This window comes from Arvicanthis niloticus, chromosome 16, assembly GCF_011762505.2.
Source record: "Arvicanthis niloticus isolate mArvNil1 chromosome 16, mArvNil1.pat.X, whole genome shotgun sequence".
Classification (NCBI taxonomy): Eukaryota; Metazoa; Chordata; class Mammalia; order Rodentia; family Muridae; genus Arvicanthis; species Arvicanthis niloticus.
In genome coordinates, this window is record NC_047673.1 from 10,748,090 (window position 1) to 10,764,939 (window position 16,850).

Sequence of the window (16,850 nt, forward strand, 5' to 3'; positions counted from 1 at the left end):
CTGGCTGCTCTTCCAGAGGTCCTGAGTTTAATTCTCAGCAACCATATGGTGGCTCACAACCATCTGTAATGGGATCTGATGCCCTCTTCTGGTATGTCTGAAGACAGGGACAGTCTTTATGTACTCATATAATAAACTAAATAAATCTTTAAAAGCATGTTTCCCCATCTTAGCTGGCCCATGCCTGCTCCCCATATGCCTCTGAGGGCAGTTCCTGGTACAGTTATTAGCAAAGGTTAGGATGTTTTAGATACACCCCTTCAAAGCATGTTTCCCTCATCAGTCTATAAGGATTGTGAGCTCTGCAGCACAATCCAAGCATGGTGACTTCCTTCTTCCTCACTCTCTTTGAGGTCCCTGCTTGAGACCTACCCCTCTATCTTCTGCTGAACCTAGGCTGTGGCATCTTAATTAACCAGTCAGGGATAACTTGGGGGTGGGCACGGGGGTCAGGGGAGTTTACAAAGCATCCTTTGGTGTATATGAGGATTTCCTCATGGGGACAGTATTTAGTATTTGAATATCTAGCAGCACCAGAAGCACCAGAGCAACCTCTTCAAAAAAAAAAAAAATAACTTAATGACAGCCAGCTGTCAGTCTGACTGTAACTCCTGAGTGCCAGGCTGCCCTCTCTCTGCTGCTTCTTACTTCATGAGTGAACAGCCACCTGTGCAGTAACTGAAGCTCCTTAGTGCCCTGATGGGCTCGGTACAAACTCTAAACCTGAAGTAAAGATAAATTTCACAACACAAACTGCCACCAGTAGAACAAAGTCATTACATTGTATCTATTCATCAAAGTCACCTCTCCTGTCCTGTGAGGTTAGCCAATGCAGGTTTTCCTGCAGGCTCCTTGGAGTATCCAATCTCATGATTCCCAAGTGCTTCCTCCTTGGCCACGACCCCATTCTTCCCCTGGAGGCCTTCCAGAGATGTGGTCATCCAAGAAATCCTCAGAAGCTGTCTGTCTGTCTTATTCTGTCTTACAAACGGTGGCTTAATACTCTCCAAATCAGTTTGTGCCCTAAAATGGAATATACTCTTTTTGGAGCTTGTTGCCTCTTGCTATATGGTTCAAGCCTTAAGTATACTCTGGAATTTCTTATGGATGCTGTCACAAATACAAAGATCAGCATTGTTCTTGCTTTTTATTCTTTTATTTCATTGTGTCTGTTACTCCATGTAGGAGAGAACCAGAAAATGGGTGCAGAGTTACTTTAATTTTAATCTACAAAATCCTGACCCTTATTGTATAAAGGATGCCATATGTTCATGCCACCATACGTAATTGATATTCATTTTAATCTAGATAATGAGTTTATAGCTGCCACTGACTAAACTAAAATAACAACCTTCTAGTGAATTCCATGTTTAGTAAAATATCAACTTCACTGCTTGTCCACATAAAGCAACCGGCAAATGGGCTTTCAAAACCAAGAAGATAAATTTGTGCCCTGCAAATTTTAATGCTTCCTAATTTCTGCAAGAAATTGGAAGGATTTAAAAATAGCATTCAATCAGAAATATGCAGCAATGAAAATTTCAAAGCGAGTTTAATAATAATAATTCATGTGGATAGAATAGAAGCTGGCAAGTTTCCTGTTTCTCCACAAATTGAGTTTCCAAAGAGGGAATCCCATTGGCCCCAGGCTGTGCTGATGGAAGGATGCTCACAGCACATGCACATATTAAGACAGATGCAAACATGGATTATTTTACATCACATACACTTTAGCACAGACGTCTTCATTAGAAATACAAAGTGGTTTTATTTTGGCCACAGTAAATTGAGTTAGAGAATGTAACAGGAGCCTAACAGGAGCCGAATGTAAAAGCTCAGGTTTGTGTGAGGGAATCCGTGGGTGGCAGAATAGATTTACAACAGAAACAGAGAATCTTCTGTTCTTTTGTTTCTAGGCTTTGATTTGAGATTTGCTGTCTCCTTGTGGGCCAAGCTATTCTGAATCTGGTCTTCCTTCTGTCTCACTCTATCATTTTGGGATTATAAGCATGGGCAACCATCCAAACTATTTGCATTTCTTGAAGAAAGATTTTACCTGTATTTTCTTTTCTGCAAAAACACTGCATAACTTCATGTCTGAATGTGTCTTTCATTAAAAACTGTCAGTGACACCATGAGCATCCACTCAAGTCAGCAACAAGTCAAGTACAGTTGAACTATCTCCAACCAGTTACTTCAGTTATTTTATTATCTAAGAGGACAGATCAGTAATCTCTGATCCTACACAGGTCTGATCTACACTGGCCTTACTACAAAGAGAGGCACATTGTCATTAGTGGAAGATTCTAGAAAGGATAATTATTTCCAGCACATAGATGATCATCACAGATATTTTACTATCTGACCCTTTTAGTTCATGTTCCTTTGGCCAAGATGCATAATGTGCTGGGTTCCAGTGAGTTAATCAAAGCAGAAGGAATTCCATGGAGTCCCGGCCTCTAGGCCTGACACATTTCCAAGATACCAAGCTTTGTGGCCATGGAGCTCCTAGTAAAGAGTCAGGTGGCCTACTCAGGGTCAGAAGAAGGCCACCCCTATTTCATTCAAAGGCATCAATCAACCACAGGGGCCTATTAGTGGCCTCACAGCAAAGAGCCTGATCCTCTTGCCCTTACACTCTTCCCCTTCTCCCTTCCTCAGTGTTTTCTGAGTCTTAAGTGTAGGGTTTGGATTGGAGGAGTATCAGTTTACGTTGGGCATCCCATGGTCAGTATTTTTCCATATTTTTTCCAGTAATGGATTTATGTAATTGTCTTCATCTACTGTAAAAAGACATCCCTTAACGGGGTATGAGAGCTACACTTACTTAAAACATCTTCTCTTCTCTGTTTTTCCCATGAAGAAACCCTGATCAGGACTAAGAACCCAGGCCCTAAGTCTAACTGCTTTTCTTTTACACTCTATACCTAAGGGCTTTATGAAACAACATCAGAAGAGACAGGGAGCAACATTCTTGAGATTATAACAAATATTTAATCACTTTCAGCACTGAAATACCCTTTGATGTCTTCTTTTCAATTTCTTTGAATTTCAAGACTAAAGAGATCCAAGGTTAATTGCTTATTTTCAGAAGAAATATAGGTACGGGCATGTGGCAGGCCAAGCAGTTGGCCACACCCAAGCATGATGCTGGTCTCTGGATACTCACCTACGCATCCTCCTCCCACACCTGGTCCCTGAGAAGCAGTCTGAGGAGGCAAGTGCCATTCTTGGCACTTGCAGTTGATCGTCATTTGTTCTCCAACTCCAGATTCTTGGCCATCTTCAAGCTCTGTTTCTCAGTCTTTTGATGCCTGTTTCATTTCCCTCAGCCCAATATCCCAACATGGGATTCTATCCAAAGGGGTCGTTTGCAGATTGGTACTTTCAAAAATGTTTATTTAATCATAAAAATTTGGCAATATTTCCTCAGTTTAGATAGCCATCACTACTGTTCTTGTGCCAAAGTATGAGAAGTGAAAAAATTATTTTGAGTTTGAATCCATTACATGATTTTTTACTTTTGGTTGTGAGACAAGCCTCTAACAGCTGAGCCATCTCTGCAGCCCATGCCTTTTATTTTTTTAAGGCATCCTGAAGGATGACTTGGGTAAGAAGAGTCAGTCTCTGTCAACCCATGACCAGTGCTCCTGCCTTCCTGACAAGGGGGTCCATGTATCTGAGACTTTTACTGATCTCAGATGACCCTGAACAAGTGCAGTGTATTGATGACAGATAAAGACAGTGGTTGTTGCTTTTCATTACTACTAAGAAGGTGGTGGTGGTGGGATTCCATCACATCTCCATAAAACTTGATATTTTATAGTGTTTGGTGACATCATCTGTTGGCCTTCATTTTATTTCTCCCTTAAGTTATGAGATTTGTCAATAGTCATTGTAATTAAAATGTCTTTAAGTGCCCTTCTCTGGGTCCTCTTATCTTCCTCCATGTTCTGGTGGCCAGTAACACCATAGCAGTTCTCATAGCAAAAGCAATTCAAGTTGTGAAAAATAAAGAAAAAGTTGTTTATATAAGGGAAGAAACCCACAAACGCAAGAAAACGTAGCCAAGGAATTATACAAAAGGCTGCAATGACTGGTCCTAAGCTAATATCTCTTTTTTGCAAATAATCAGGGAATCTCAAGTACTGACCTTGGCAACTTTACATTAGCCCAGTGTCAAGCAACTAACAACCTCCCTGGGAAGTTTTTTCTAGCATAGCAAAGTCTTGTAGTTTATCTTTGTCATGATGTGGGTATTAGGAAGTTAGCAGAGGAGACAAAATATCCAATTAAAAGGCAGAAGATGGGATGTATGGTTCACCTCTACTTCCAATTTCCTTTTTCATGCTGAGTTAAGCAGACAGGTATCATTTCCATCACTTCTTCCCTTAAATGCAGTAAGAACCCTCTCCTCCCTGCTCCCTCTGAGAGGTGAAAAGACTTATGTCCTGACTGCACTGCAACCTTACTTTGAGGCAGTGGAAGTAGCATGAACTTTAAGATTCAGCACATCTATATTCACAAACCAACATCTTCTTAGGAATGTTATCATATTTGGCTATACTTATTTTTTAATGGTATCTTAACAATTTTTAAACTTTTACTCTTCTTTGTATCTAAAAATGTACTATGAGTTTGAGATATTATCATGCAAGCCACGGACTGCAAGATCAGATGGGGATTTTTCTCATAGCTAGCACTGGATTCTTGTGGGTAGAGTTGCCTCTCCTCTTTACAAAATATCCATCGTGTTTCACAATAAATTTTGGAGTTCTTTCCAGGTCCTTTCAGCAGCCAGTGTCTCTATTGTATTTGAATTGCTATTGTGACATTTCCCCTGGAAGTCATTTGTGTCAAGAAATGGATTACATACTACACAGTTTTATGGTTTGGCATCTCTCACAGAAGTGGTGTAAAAATGTGGCGTTCTGAGTTATAAGAGATAGACAAGATGTGATTCCATGAAGAGATAGAAAAGGTTACAAACATACAATCACAGGAGCTGTGTGACACATTTCCACAGCCTTGCCGTTCAAACTGACCCTCCTCATGATGCTATTTTTACATGGAACAACATATTCTAAGTACATGATTCCTCTTTCAAATTACAAAATGGTTTGTCTTTAAAAAAATCAGTTTGCAGCCCATTAAAATTAAGGTTATTTTTCTCCAAAGTTGAATGTCACCACATTGTCCTTTAAAGAAAATTCATTGGGCAATTATCTCAACTGTGACCCACAAATAAAATATGGTCAAACTAATGATAGCTAGTCAAAGATCTATAACTAATTATGGGAACAGAACTGAGTACTGGAGGGTGTCAAATTAAATTATAGATAAAAATAAAAACTGTGTTGCTACTTACAAGTGTCTAGAAGTTAATCTGTCTGCTTCATGTCTACAGAGCTCATTTGCATGATTATGGACCATGTTACCAGGCCCCATCCCCCACTCTCCCCATCCTACCACCCCTGTTATTCTCTACTACCACCACACCCATTACTCTCCTGGGAGTAATTCCCAGAAGTCTTTCATTTAACCCAATGGTGCTCTAAGTGAGTGACCTGCAGTTTTTTACTTGACTAATTCAAGACTAAGCAGACTGAAAGTCCCAACCTAAGAAAACCTTTATCTCAGGTAGGCGGTAAACCTGCCATGTTGTAAGGCTCACGGGAGGCCCTTGATGCTGTGGGGTTAGCTCTGTCATTTATTTCAATAACCAATTGAAATTGCCTATTGTCTTTACAATCCCCAAGTCTTTCTAAGGACCCTTTGGTAGATGAAGTGATTCTCTTTCCATGTGCCTGAGTCTCTGACTTAACAGTCTCTCTGTGTTCTGAGCAGCTAGCTTCAATGTCAGTATGGTCACAACCTTTCCCATCCCACTCTAGGGCATATTATTTCTGGGCTCAGCCCTGCCTCCCAGTGCTTCATCTACTTGCCTCTTTATAGGCCTCTTCTGTATCATCCACATAATGGTTTGAAAGTGACCCCTATTGGACAACTAATGCCTAGCATCTCCCTCAAATACAATTATCACAGATTATGTACACAGTCACATGACTGACTTTTTCAGAGATGATTTACTTGATAATCAATAAAGAGACACACAATGGACTGTTAATAGATGATCATTTGGATGATAATACACATACACACACACAGTCTAGAAAGCATAAAGGTTGGTACCATATAAATAGTAAATGCACACACAGGTAAACAGAAACTCAACAAACAGGGAGCTGTAGATACCTGTTAAAATGTTGACAAAATGCTTTGATCCCAGACATTATATATAGCAAGATTATTTCTCAGGGGCCTTGGTCATAGAATAATAACCAGCTTGTATGGCAGCAAGATTACTGCATAAAGCAGAGGAGACATCAGCAAGCACAGAAGAAAGAGCTTGGGACTGTAGAGATGAATTAGTGGGTATGAGTGTTTGCTGTGGAAGTATGAGAAAAGACCTGAATTTAAGTCTCCAGCACCGATGTAGAGACCTGGGTGTGTCTGTTCTCATCTGTAATACCAGCCATATCTAGGCAGAGATAGAGAAACTGCTGTGGGTTCCTGGCTACCAACCATGCTTCAAGTTCAGTCAGAAAGCTTGACTCAGGAGAACAAGAGATAGGGATAGAACAGGACACATAATGTTCTCCTCTTCTCCATTTTGTTAGCACATGTACATAGGTGTGTACATTTACACACACACAGTACTCACATAGCCATGAAAAAATGAAAAATACACAATATACAACAACCACAATGACAAAACAACACTTCTTATCTTCAAAGACCAACATCATGACCTTAAACCCTGTTCTTGGTATCCGTGTACATCAGGGTATGACATAGGCTTCTAATTCCTCTTCATTTGAGTCATTCTTCAAAGTCCCTTGCTGATAAAAACCATGTTGCACAGGTAAGTTCCTTTCTTTTGGTGCTTATTTCTAGCTCAGTCTTACTGGTTGCACAAAAGCTTTATGTGTGTGCTGTTACAGCTGCTCTCACTTAGATCTCATGTGACAATGATGTCACATGAGATCAGATGCAACTCTACTCTGCTGGGGTCATGTTGTCTTCTGTAAAAGGAGAGGCAGTGATGAGATAAAATTGCTATGGGCCAAAATTAGAAATCAGTTTGTTAGTAAGCAATAGGATGAGTCATTTCTAAGACTAGACCCTGATGAAAAGTCCACTAATTGCTCTTGTTTTATAACTTTCCTATTTTATTACATTAATTAATTAATTAATTTTGTGTGTGTGTGTGTGTGTGTGTGTGTGTACACAGGCATTGGGAGTGCATATATGCCACTAGGCATATATAGAGGTCAGTAGACAACTTGCAAATTCTTTTCTATATCCTTCTATCATATGGGTCTGAGGGATTGAACTCAGGACTCTAACAGAGTGGGTAAATAGTCACCTCTGCTCACTGCCATCTTGCAAGAACCTGCTTTGAATCTTTGTGAGCATTTCTGATAGTGCTGAGAGGCCAGCTGGACCTGCAGGGGTCTTGCCTGAAGCTTGTTACCCATAGCCCAATCCAAAGAGCACTTGAGTTAAGATATAGACAACCAGAGAAGAAATGCTGGGAGAGTGACAGCCACAGGCCTGTGAATGTTTTCAGAGATTTGTGCAGATCAAATTACTGTATTAACAACAACATGGAAGATGACTTTACAACCCATGAAATTTTGACAGGCAATACTTTCAAAATTATTTAAATCTACTAAACTATTTTTATTTAAATTATAAGGCTGAGAAAGAAATTAGGGAAATGACATCCTTCACAATAGTCACAAATAATATAAAATACCTTGGTGTGAATCTAACCAAGCAAGTGAAAGATCTATATGACAAGAACTTCAAGTCTCTGAAGAAAGAAATTGAAGGAGATCTCAGAAGATGGAAAGATCTCCCATGCTCATAGATTGGAAGGATTAATATAGTAAAAATGGCCATCTTGCTGAAAGCAATCTACAATTTCAATGCATTCCCCATCAAAATTCCAAATCAATTCTTCATAGAGATAGAAAAAGCAATTTGCAAATTCATTTGGAATAACAAAAAAACCAGGATAGTGAGAACTATTCTCAACAATAAAAGAACTTCTGGGAGAATCACCATCCCTGACCTCAAGCTGTATTACAGAACAATAGTGATAAAAACTGAATGGTGTTAGTACAGAGACAGACAGGAAGATAAATGGAATAGAATTGAAGACCCAGAAATGAACCCACACACCTATGGCCACTTGATCTTTGACAAAGGAGCTAAAACCATCTAGTGAAAAAAAGACAGCATTTTCAACAAATGTTGCTGAAGGATTTTCAACTGGAAGTCAGCATGCAGAAGAATGAAAATTGATCCTTTCTTATCTCCTTGTACAAAGCTCAAGTCCAAGTGGATAAAGGACCTTCACATAAAACCAGATACACTGAAACTAGTAGAAGGTGGAGAAGAACCTCAAAAAATTATTTAAAATAAAAGTATAATCTCTATTTTGTATGTACTCATCCATACTGTCAATTTATAGAATTGTGTGAAGAGAAAATGTGACAGACAAGGATCCTAAAGGAGAGAATATGGGCACAGATGCCACAGTGATGCTGATGGCCCACTTCTGTATGGTCACCTTCTGCACACATAAAATCCAGTCTAATTCTGGTAGTGTGAGTAGGACCTTAAATCTACCTCCTGTCCAGTGTGGGAGAGAAGCTGCAGGTGTGTGAAGGTATCACATGAACTAACAATGAGTTGGTAGGGTAGGGTTATCCTGTGAGAGACTGCAGCAATCAGGGGACACCCTTTGAGAAGGTTAGCCTCTGAGAGGGGTAAGCTTTGGGGCAGCAGGAACACTACCATGAACTTGAAGGAGAAATGCTATGGTAGGCAAGGGTGTGTGTCACTAAGGATCCAAGAGTCATTGCTCTGCCTGGAGCCTGGACAACATTGAGCTTCAAAAGGGTTTCATCTCTCATCATCGACTGTGAGACCATGAGGCCAAACAAAGCTGTGACTCATGGGCACCCTGAGCAAATGACTATGGGCTATTTATGGCAATTTGTTTCACACCAATAGGAAATCGACACCCAAAGAACTACATATTATTTTAAAATATCTTCATAGAATTGCATAACAGCCAGCTATGGGAAAAGTAATCATGCTTAGAACAGTTTCCAGCAGTTTTCCCAGCTGCACTAATGGCTGCTTGGGAGCAAAAGCTCTTTTGACTAAAGCCTACATAGACACAATAGTGTCTCATGACAGAATTGGGAGACACGTGTTATGTTTATCTCAATTTTCATCTTCATTGAAATTAAATAAAAGCGTGTAACTGTTTCAGTGGACCCCTGTGCAGGTTGATTTTCTTGTTTTCCTGATTCTGTTCCGTTCTACATATTGTTGTTGTACAATTGTAAACACTCTTTAGAACTGCTCACAGCATGGAAAGCTGCCCTGACATAATTCCCTAGAGTATAAAATACCATAAAGACTAAGAAGGTAAGGGGCTGGAGAGATAATGTGTTAGGTAAGAACACTGTTCATGCAGAGGACCTGGGTTTGATTCCCAGCACCTACATTAGGCAGCTCACAACTGTCTGTAACTTCAGTTCTTAGGGGATATGACACCCCCTTATGATCTCCCCAGGCACTCACTGAACAGATGCAATATTTAGACATACATGCAGGTTAAATATGCATACACATAAAAGTTAAAAAATATTTTTAAAAAATTAAGCATGCTGTTCTTTGAATAGCTTGTCCATTGAAACTGAAAGCATTGATGCTTACACATAGGCATCAGAAATGTCTGGAAACTATGTATGTTTTTAATGAGGTTAATTGTTATGACAGGAGAACGTTGTCAAGTCCTTGAGTCTCATTCACTGTCAGAGAGGTTGGTTGGTAGCATCTCTATCAGAAGTAGATACTGATTTGGATATGCATGGGAGATGGAGCAGGAATAAGGCTGCCCCCCAAAAATTGTACCAACCAACCTCTTTTGGCCACCAGCCAATCCTATAAGTATTTTATGTCAATCCATGACCTCAAGAACTGAAATATAGAATGTTATCCCGTCCTGCTCTCAGCCTTATAGTGTGCGCTCAGTAATTGCATGGTGTCTATATCTGGGTACTTCAGACTCATATTATTTCTTTGGGAGCATGGAGTTAAGGAAGAGTCTTACATGTTCCAGCTTGGCCTTGATTTCATTGATGAGGATAATTTTGAACTTCTGATCTCCATGCTCCACTTTCTTAGTACTAAGATTACAAGTGTATGTCACCATGCCTAGTTTCATGTGGTCCCAGGACTCGGACACTGGACCTTATTTATGCAAGGCAAACATTTTACCCAACTGAGCTATCTCCCCAGCACATCACATCATTTCTGGCTTATTTTTAAGCACAAAAGTGTACATAGTTACTGTGACGTTATTGTGCTTGTGGTGATATACATCCATATCTGGAGAGGAGATGCACTGTCTACACTCCAGTATAACAGAGATCCAAATGCTGTTTTCGGTTCGAGTCCATCTGAATTTCGTAAAATCAGGACAACAGATGGTCAAGTACACAGTCATGTCTCACTTTTCCTATCCTTGACTGTGCTATGAGAATCAGTTCTTCCTATCAGTTATATTACTACCCACTAGGCTCCGAGCCTATGAATGAATGTATTCTACTAAATGGGTACAAGCCATTGTCACCATCTCCACTTGTTGTACATTATAGTTGTAGGGATACTTCCCATGTTTCTCTCAGAGTTTCTTCAGACTGTGAGCAGGCAACTTTCCCAACATAAGCTATTGAACAAACAACTGCTGAATACAGGGTTGTAAGTTCTGTATGTCCTCATATTCTCCATGTGTCTTACAACATCCGTAAAGGCTCCAACCTAAATGTCTTGTCCTTTTTGTGTCAAAAAAACAGCAAATAAAGGCTAGGATGGAGAACTTACGTTCCCCAGTGCCCAGACCCCAGACCTACTATGACACACTCAAATCCCTCAATGGCATTCATGGTAATGTAAAGGGCAGAGGGTAAGTGCACCCCGAAGCTCTGGCTGATACTGACAGGAATGCCAATGGGAAGCCCATTCCTGCAGTAGGCAGACACATCACTCCTGGCTCCCTCTCCTCCTTTTCTTAGTGTACAGTCAGAAACTTCCAGAGAGAGGAAGAAAGAGAGAGAGAGAGAGAGAGAGAGAGAGAGAGAGAGAGAGAGAGAGAAACTTAGGTAGGCATACTAAATTTAATGAAGTTATTTTCTATCATTTTTGACATTAGTATTAAAAATTTTCATATCTACTCAGCAAACATGCCTCTGGTATAAGCCAGTATTTTTTTTTTCTGCAGTTTTATATTCATATATGACTATTACCTACAACGCTTATTATAGAACCCAGATTTATGCTTGGGTTTGCTTGGATGTTACAAAAATCCCTTTGGGTCTGGGATTTTTTTCTTTAGTGATAATATTATGGTTTAGATCTTAAACATCCGGAAAGGCAGCCATATTGGAAATGTAGTCCTCCATGCAGCAGCATTTCAGGCATTGAGGGTGTGAGTAGATGGTGTAGGGTCTGACCTATGGCTGGATTGTTCAATTCATGGAATCATGGTTTAATGAGTTACTAGGAAGGAATGGAAACTCCAGGAGAGAAGACTTAGCTGGGAGCTACAGAAGTCTCTTTTTGAGGGAAATATTTTACCCCTAGCCCTTCCTTTAGGCTGTCACCACCATGAAGGAAGCTTTCTTTTACCACATGCTCCTGCCATGATGTACTCCCTCCACACAGACCTGGAAGCAACTGGGCAAGGAGAGCATGGACTGAAATCAGAAGTCAAACTCACCTTTGATCTTTAACTGTTGCTCTCCAGTGTTTTGTCACAGATCTGCTAAGTTGAGCAACACAGTTGAGGCACAGAGAAAATAGCAGTGCAGGCTGTTGGTGAATAGTAACTTCTGCTGTTAGTATCATGTCTAATGCTAGAATATAGGGAGACTATCCCCTAAACCAGCTCTGGGAAAGGCCAAGTCAGGGCCCCAAGTTTATAACAAAACCAAGTCCTCCTGTGTAGGTCCTCTCTGATAATGCACTGTAGGTATGGAAAAGATAAGTGCCTAATGTCCAACTGTTTTTATCTGTCATCAAACAAGAATGTCCTTCGGGTACATCACACAGCCAAATCTAATGCTTGTGACAAGTTCCTTGTCACAGTTCAAACTTCTGACAATATTCTCTGTCTTGGACAACTCTGTAAGGTTTTGAGCAGGTAAGTAGAATGGATTGGTTTTTACATGCTTCTTTACTGTGTCTGCATGAGGACAACTTGGATGTGAGGAAAAAATCATTCTGTGCCACCTTTCAGAATACTGTGGCAAACAGATAAAGTCCTGAGCAAACAGACATTGTTGATATAGGCAGAGTTGTGTCAAGCACCTGGGTGCCTCAGCAAAGCCATCCCCTGGTTCATGTGTGGATGTTGACTATGTGCACAGGAAGTATAGCCTGTCACTTCTTTCTTCTGTATGCACACCTGCCTCCTTTTTCAACTGTTTACAATAAACCTGCTCCCTCTACTCAGAGGTATAAAGTAAACACATTGAGTTTTTATGCTGTTGCTTGTGCAACTCCACCGGAACACATGACCTACACGGTCCCAGCTTTTCTTTATGTGTCTGTGTGTATTTCGTCATCCTGTCTTTGCCCCAGTGAGGTCAACTACAAAGCTGTGCAGGTCATGGCAGATGGGTCATGCACGCAATGTGTAGAAGGGCACAAACTGGATGCTGCTGTCCCTGGTCTAAAAGAGACTATGAGAAATAGATCCAAGACATGGTGACATTACAAAATATGGCATCTGTCAGTCCAGGGCACAGCTGAGTGTTGAAGCAGTGTTTCTGATGCAGGTTTACTTGGAAGTGCTACTTTGGTTTCTTTGGTTACCCCCTAATCCATAGTTGTTAAAGTGTGACCCAGGTTTTTCCTCCTATCCCCATGCAATAAAACTTAGCAATAAAACTTAGACTCAAAGTATATTTGCAAATACTTTGGACATATAACTTGACTCTTCTATGATTAGATATAACTTAAAATATTCCATTTATTCTAGCCCACATTCTACCATATGGCTGGTTATCTCTGTTCAGGTATTATGCGTCCATCTGGTCACACCTTTCCACCGAATCTCCCTGCCAACTTCTCTCCCAGAATTCTTTCTCCTTTAATGTTTCACCTTTGATTTTCTGTCGAAGCCATAGACCATAGACTTTTTAATTGACAGGTGATGCATCCATACAGTACACAAGATGTTCTCTCTACAAATAGTAAGTCCTTAAAGATGACTTATTTACACGTCTATTACAAATTGACCCAAGCTTGACCTTTTCTCTATCTTCTTGGCCACTGCCTTGATTTTTATAGATATCAGCCTGTGAAAACATTTTCTTTTTGAAGTGCAGTGGTGTAAATGTTTGCAGGTAAGTATGCCAACAGCGCTGGGATTCAGTTACAGCTGAGATTTGAAGCACCATCATATCATTCCTTGTGTGAAACTTCAGAATAGCCTTTTAATATCTTGAGAAAATTTCCAATTTATTGAAAAAAAATAGTGTTTTAGCAAGACCTGACACAAACAAACTAAAGAATTGCACAACCATTTTTCAAGGACACCCAAATACTGTGTCTATTTCTTGGCACTTCCTTGTGTATGCTGAACTCCGTATGCACACTCTATGAGGAGTAAAATCCACCCATTTGTGTACGTTAATGAATCCCAAACCTTTGCATCCTGATTTCTCAAGTAGTGCCAAGCTTGCAAGAGTTGCTTGTGTATCTACTGAAGGCTGTTAAGATCACTTGTGAGCCTTGCTTCAGGGATGGATGTTAGGTTGTGTTGTGGGAGCTTGGGGTTTCTAAAATGTAATTATTGACTCTTTAAATCCAGGGTCTTACTGTGAAATCAATGCTTTTTTGATTATACAGCCATTGTCACCATCCCATCTATACTACCACTATCATTTCCATGTGACAGCATGACCAAGTTCTGAGACAATTGTCTAAATAAGACTTCCAGGCTTGGGCTTTTTCAGGTAGTAACAAGGATGTGTAACTGTGGGTAAATGAGGAAAGGTCAGACCTTTTTTCAGATAAAAATGAGTATTCAAGATCAAGTGTTGTCTGTATACTTTTCTTTTTTCATGGAACATCTGATTTTCTATATCATAAAACACAAGTTCTACAACTTCAGGGTGCTCATAAACAAATGGACTATGGATTGATGCTTGCAGAATGAACCTCCGTGGAGTGGAAGTCAAAGGCCCTTAGCTGGGCTCATGTCAAGGTGAACCTAGAATTTCATTATCTAACTGGGCAGGTGTGAGCTGGAAAGATCATATTGCGAAAGCCTTGTCAATGATGATGGTGGTCACCACAAACACAAACCGACACTCTATAGGCTCTATCCTCTTCTAAATGCTGTTTGAAAAGTGAACGCGATAACAAATGGCTAGACATTGTTTGTGATGCCCTTGTTCTCTCACAGCAGGAACTTGAGGTTCCAGTGTGAGTGAATCCAGGTACCTCACATGCACCCATGAGAACACATAACCGGATGCCCATAGATAAACAGTCACACCCACTGAAAACTGAAAGCAGTTCCCAGTGTTGGGAAGCAATGGACTATAAGTCAGGCTGCCTGCATTTCCTAGGACAGCCTTGAGAGAGGATGTGGAAGCTTACACACTTGTCAGCTGAGAAGAGTGTGTTGGGCAGGTAAGAGAAAAGTGAGTGCCACTCAGGTGAACGTTTCCTGTTCTTCAGTAAAGAATCATGACAGGAGATGTGGCTGTTGAGAAAAGGTATCAAAGAGGTGTTCACTGGCAAAAAACCAAAAGGGCCACCTCCACCTAGCCAAGTGTGGGCATGTCGCCTCAGAACACTACTGAAAGATTGTCCTAAAAGTTTTTCACAGTCAAACTTGTGTTCCTCCAAGATGAGGAGCTAGCAAGTGGAGATTAAGACACACAAGAAGAAAACCAAAGCCATCAAACTCAAGCATGAAGAGTGTGAGGTGGTAAAGGGATCACTTACAGGTGCCCCACATATAACCATACCCACAAGGGCCTCTGCAAGAGCTCCCAAGGAGTGTTCTCACCGTGAGAGTTTTAAGTAGGATTCATGTAAAGAAACTTGTAATCTCAATCCAACACTATGATGTTCACTGTGACTTACTACAGTGACTTAATAAACCTTACTATTTATAGTCATTTCAACAGAATTATTCACAAACAGGAAACAATGACATTCTCATAAAATTGGTCACTAACTTCTCTTTTGTCCAAAGCTCAAGGCTTCAATTGTGATGTCATCTACAGAGGAGGGCCTGAGTGGTTTGTCTTCCTTCTAGACATCTGTATTAGCTTAGGATACCAGCTGTGAATTGTGACATTCACTGTCCCTCACATGCTTATCCTTTAAACAGAGGTATCAGTTCCAACAAGCTCTCATGGGCTTCCATGATAAAATATGAAAATTTCAGAATTCTCAGGGCTCAGAGTCAATATCACAAAGCCCCCAAACCATCAGATCAATGAAAAGTTGGGTTGCTTGAGATATGTTCAGCATCTTAGTTTATCAGTTTCCTTTACAGCTACAAAGCAGCAGGTATTCATGTCCTTGATGGTAACAACCCTCACTTGCATAATTGATGTTTGTGCTCATATGGGTAGATGCATATGATTATATGTACAAATGTGAACATGCACACAGTGCTGTTGAGATGGCTCCGCAATTTTTGTGCATTCTGCCTATACAAAGAACTTGTGTTCCATTCCATTCACCCACATCAGGTGACTCAGAACCACCTATAACTTTGGTTGCAGGGAATCAAACACCCTCTGACTTTTGCACTCACATGGTACACATAAATTTACATAGACACACACTCGTATACATAAATAAACATAATACATCAATTTCAAAAAAGAATATTCATACAAATGTGTATATATACCTTATATCAGTCATTCAAAGATTAGGCAGCTGCTCCACCTGTCAGCATACCCACAGGGGCTTTGCAAGAGCTCCCAAGGATTGTCTCACAGTGAGAGTTTTAAGTGAGATTCACCTAAAGAGATTTGTTGTCATAATTCAACACTGTGATGTTCACTGTGATTATATATTATAATATATACTCCATAAATCTTTAATATGTTCAGTTATTATATATTTATATATGTGGTTATATGTATATGGTTATACATGTATATGTACACAACATAATCAAAGATTATGGTTATCATATCAAATATTCTCTTTACATTTTTCACATGCATGTTCACAAGCATATTCAGTACACAAAAATCTGCATCTGTATACCCCATCTGCCAAGCTGATCTATTATCAAACTGGGAAGTCTTCTATGTAGATCAATATAAAACTATGGCCTCTATTACTTTCTGCTCAACAATAGAGATAATTAAAATGGTTAGAACACATGGTAGAGCCAGCAAAGAAATCCATCATATAAACTGTAAGGCTAAGTAATAGATGTGTCCTAATCAGACAACCAAGTAAAAGTGTGTGTTGGCCACAGGCTACTCACTGGTGTAGGTGAGCTGGAAGCCTTGGGCAGTGTCTGACCCGTTGGTGTTGAACTCCAGCCTCAGGTGGTTGGAGGTACTGTTTAGTACCAGACCCATCAATTCGCTTCTTGTGAAGACTCCCAGTGACCTTGAGGAGCTGTCCTTTCCATCATAAACCTAATGGAAGTAGGCAGAGTGAGTCCCCAATTTTTTAAAGCCCTTTTATTAGGCAACAATTTTTAACAAGCC

At 40.2% G+C, this 16,850-nt stretch overlaps 1 protein-coding gene across 2 annotated transcripts in view; it reads right to left on the reverse strand.

The window, feature by feature from the left end:
- Window positions 1-16,850, reverse strand: part of Csmd1 (CUB and Sushi multiple domains 1) — a 1,522,453-nt gene that overhangs the window by 248,640 nt on the left and 1,256,963 nt on the right. For both annotated transcript variants that reach the window (XM_076913874.1, XM_034520246.2), the window contains exon 23: window positions 16,622-16,778. In XM_076913874.1, coding sequence (XP_076769989.1) covers window positions 16,622-16,778 — 157 coding nt within the window. The remainder of the gene's footprint in view (window positions 1-16,621; window positions 16,779-16,850) is intronic.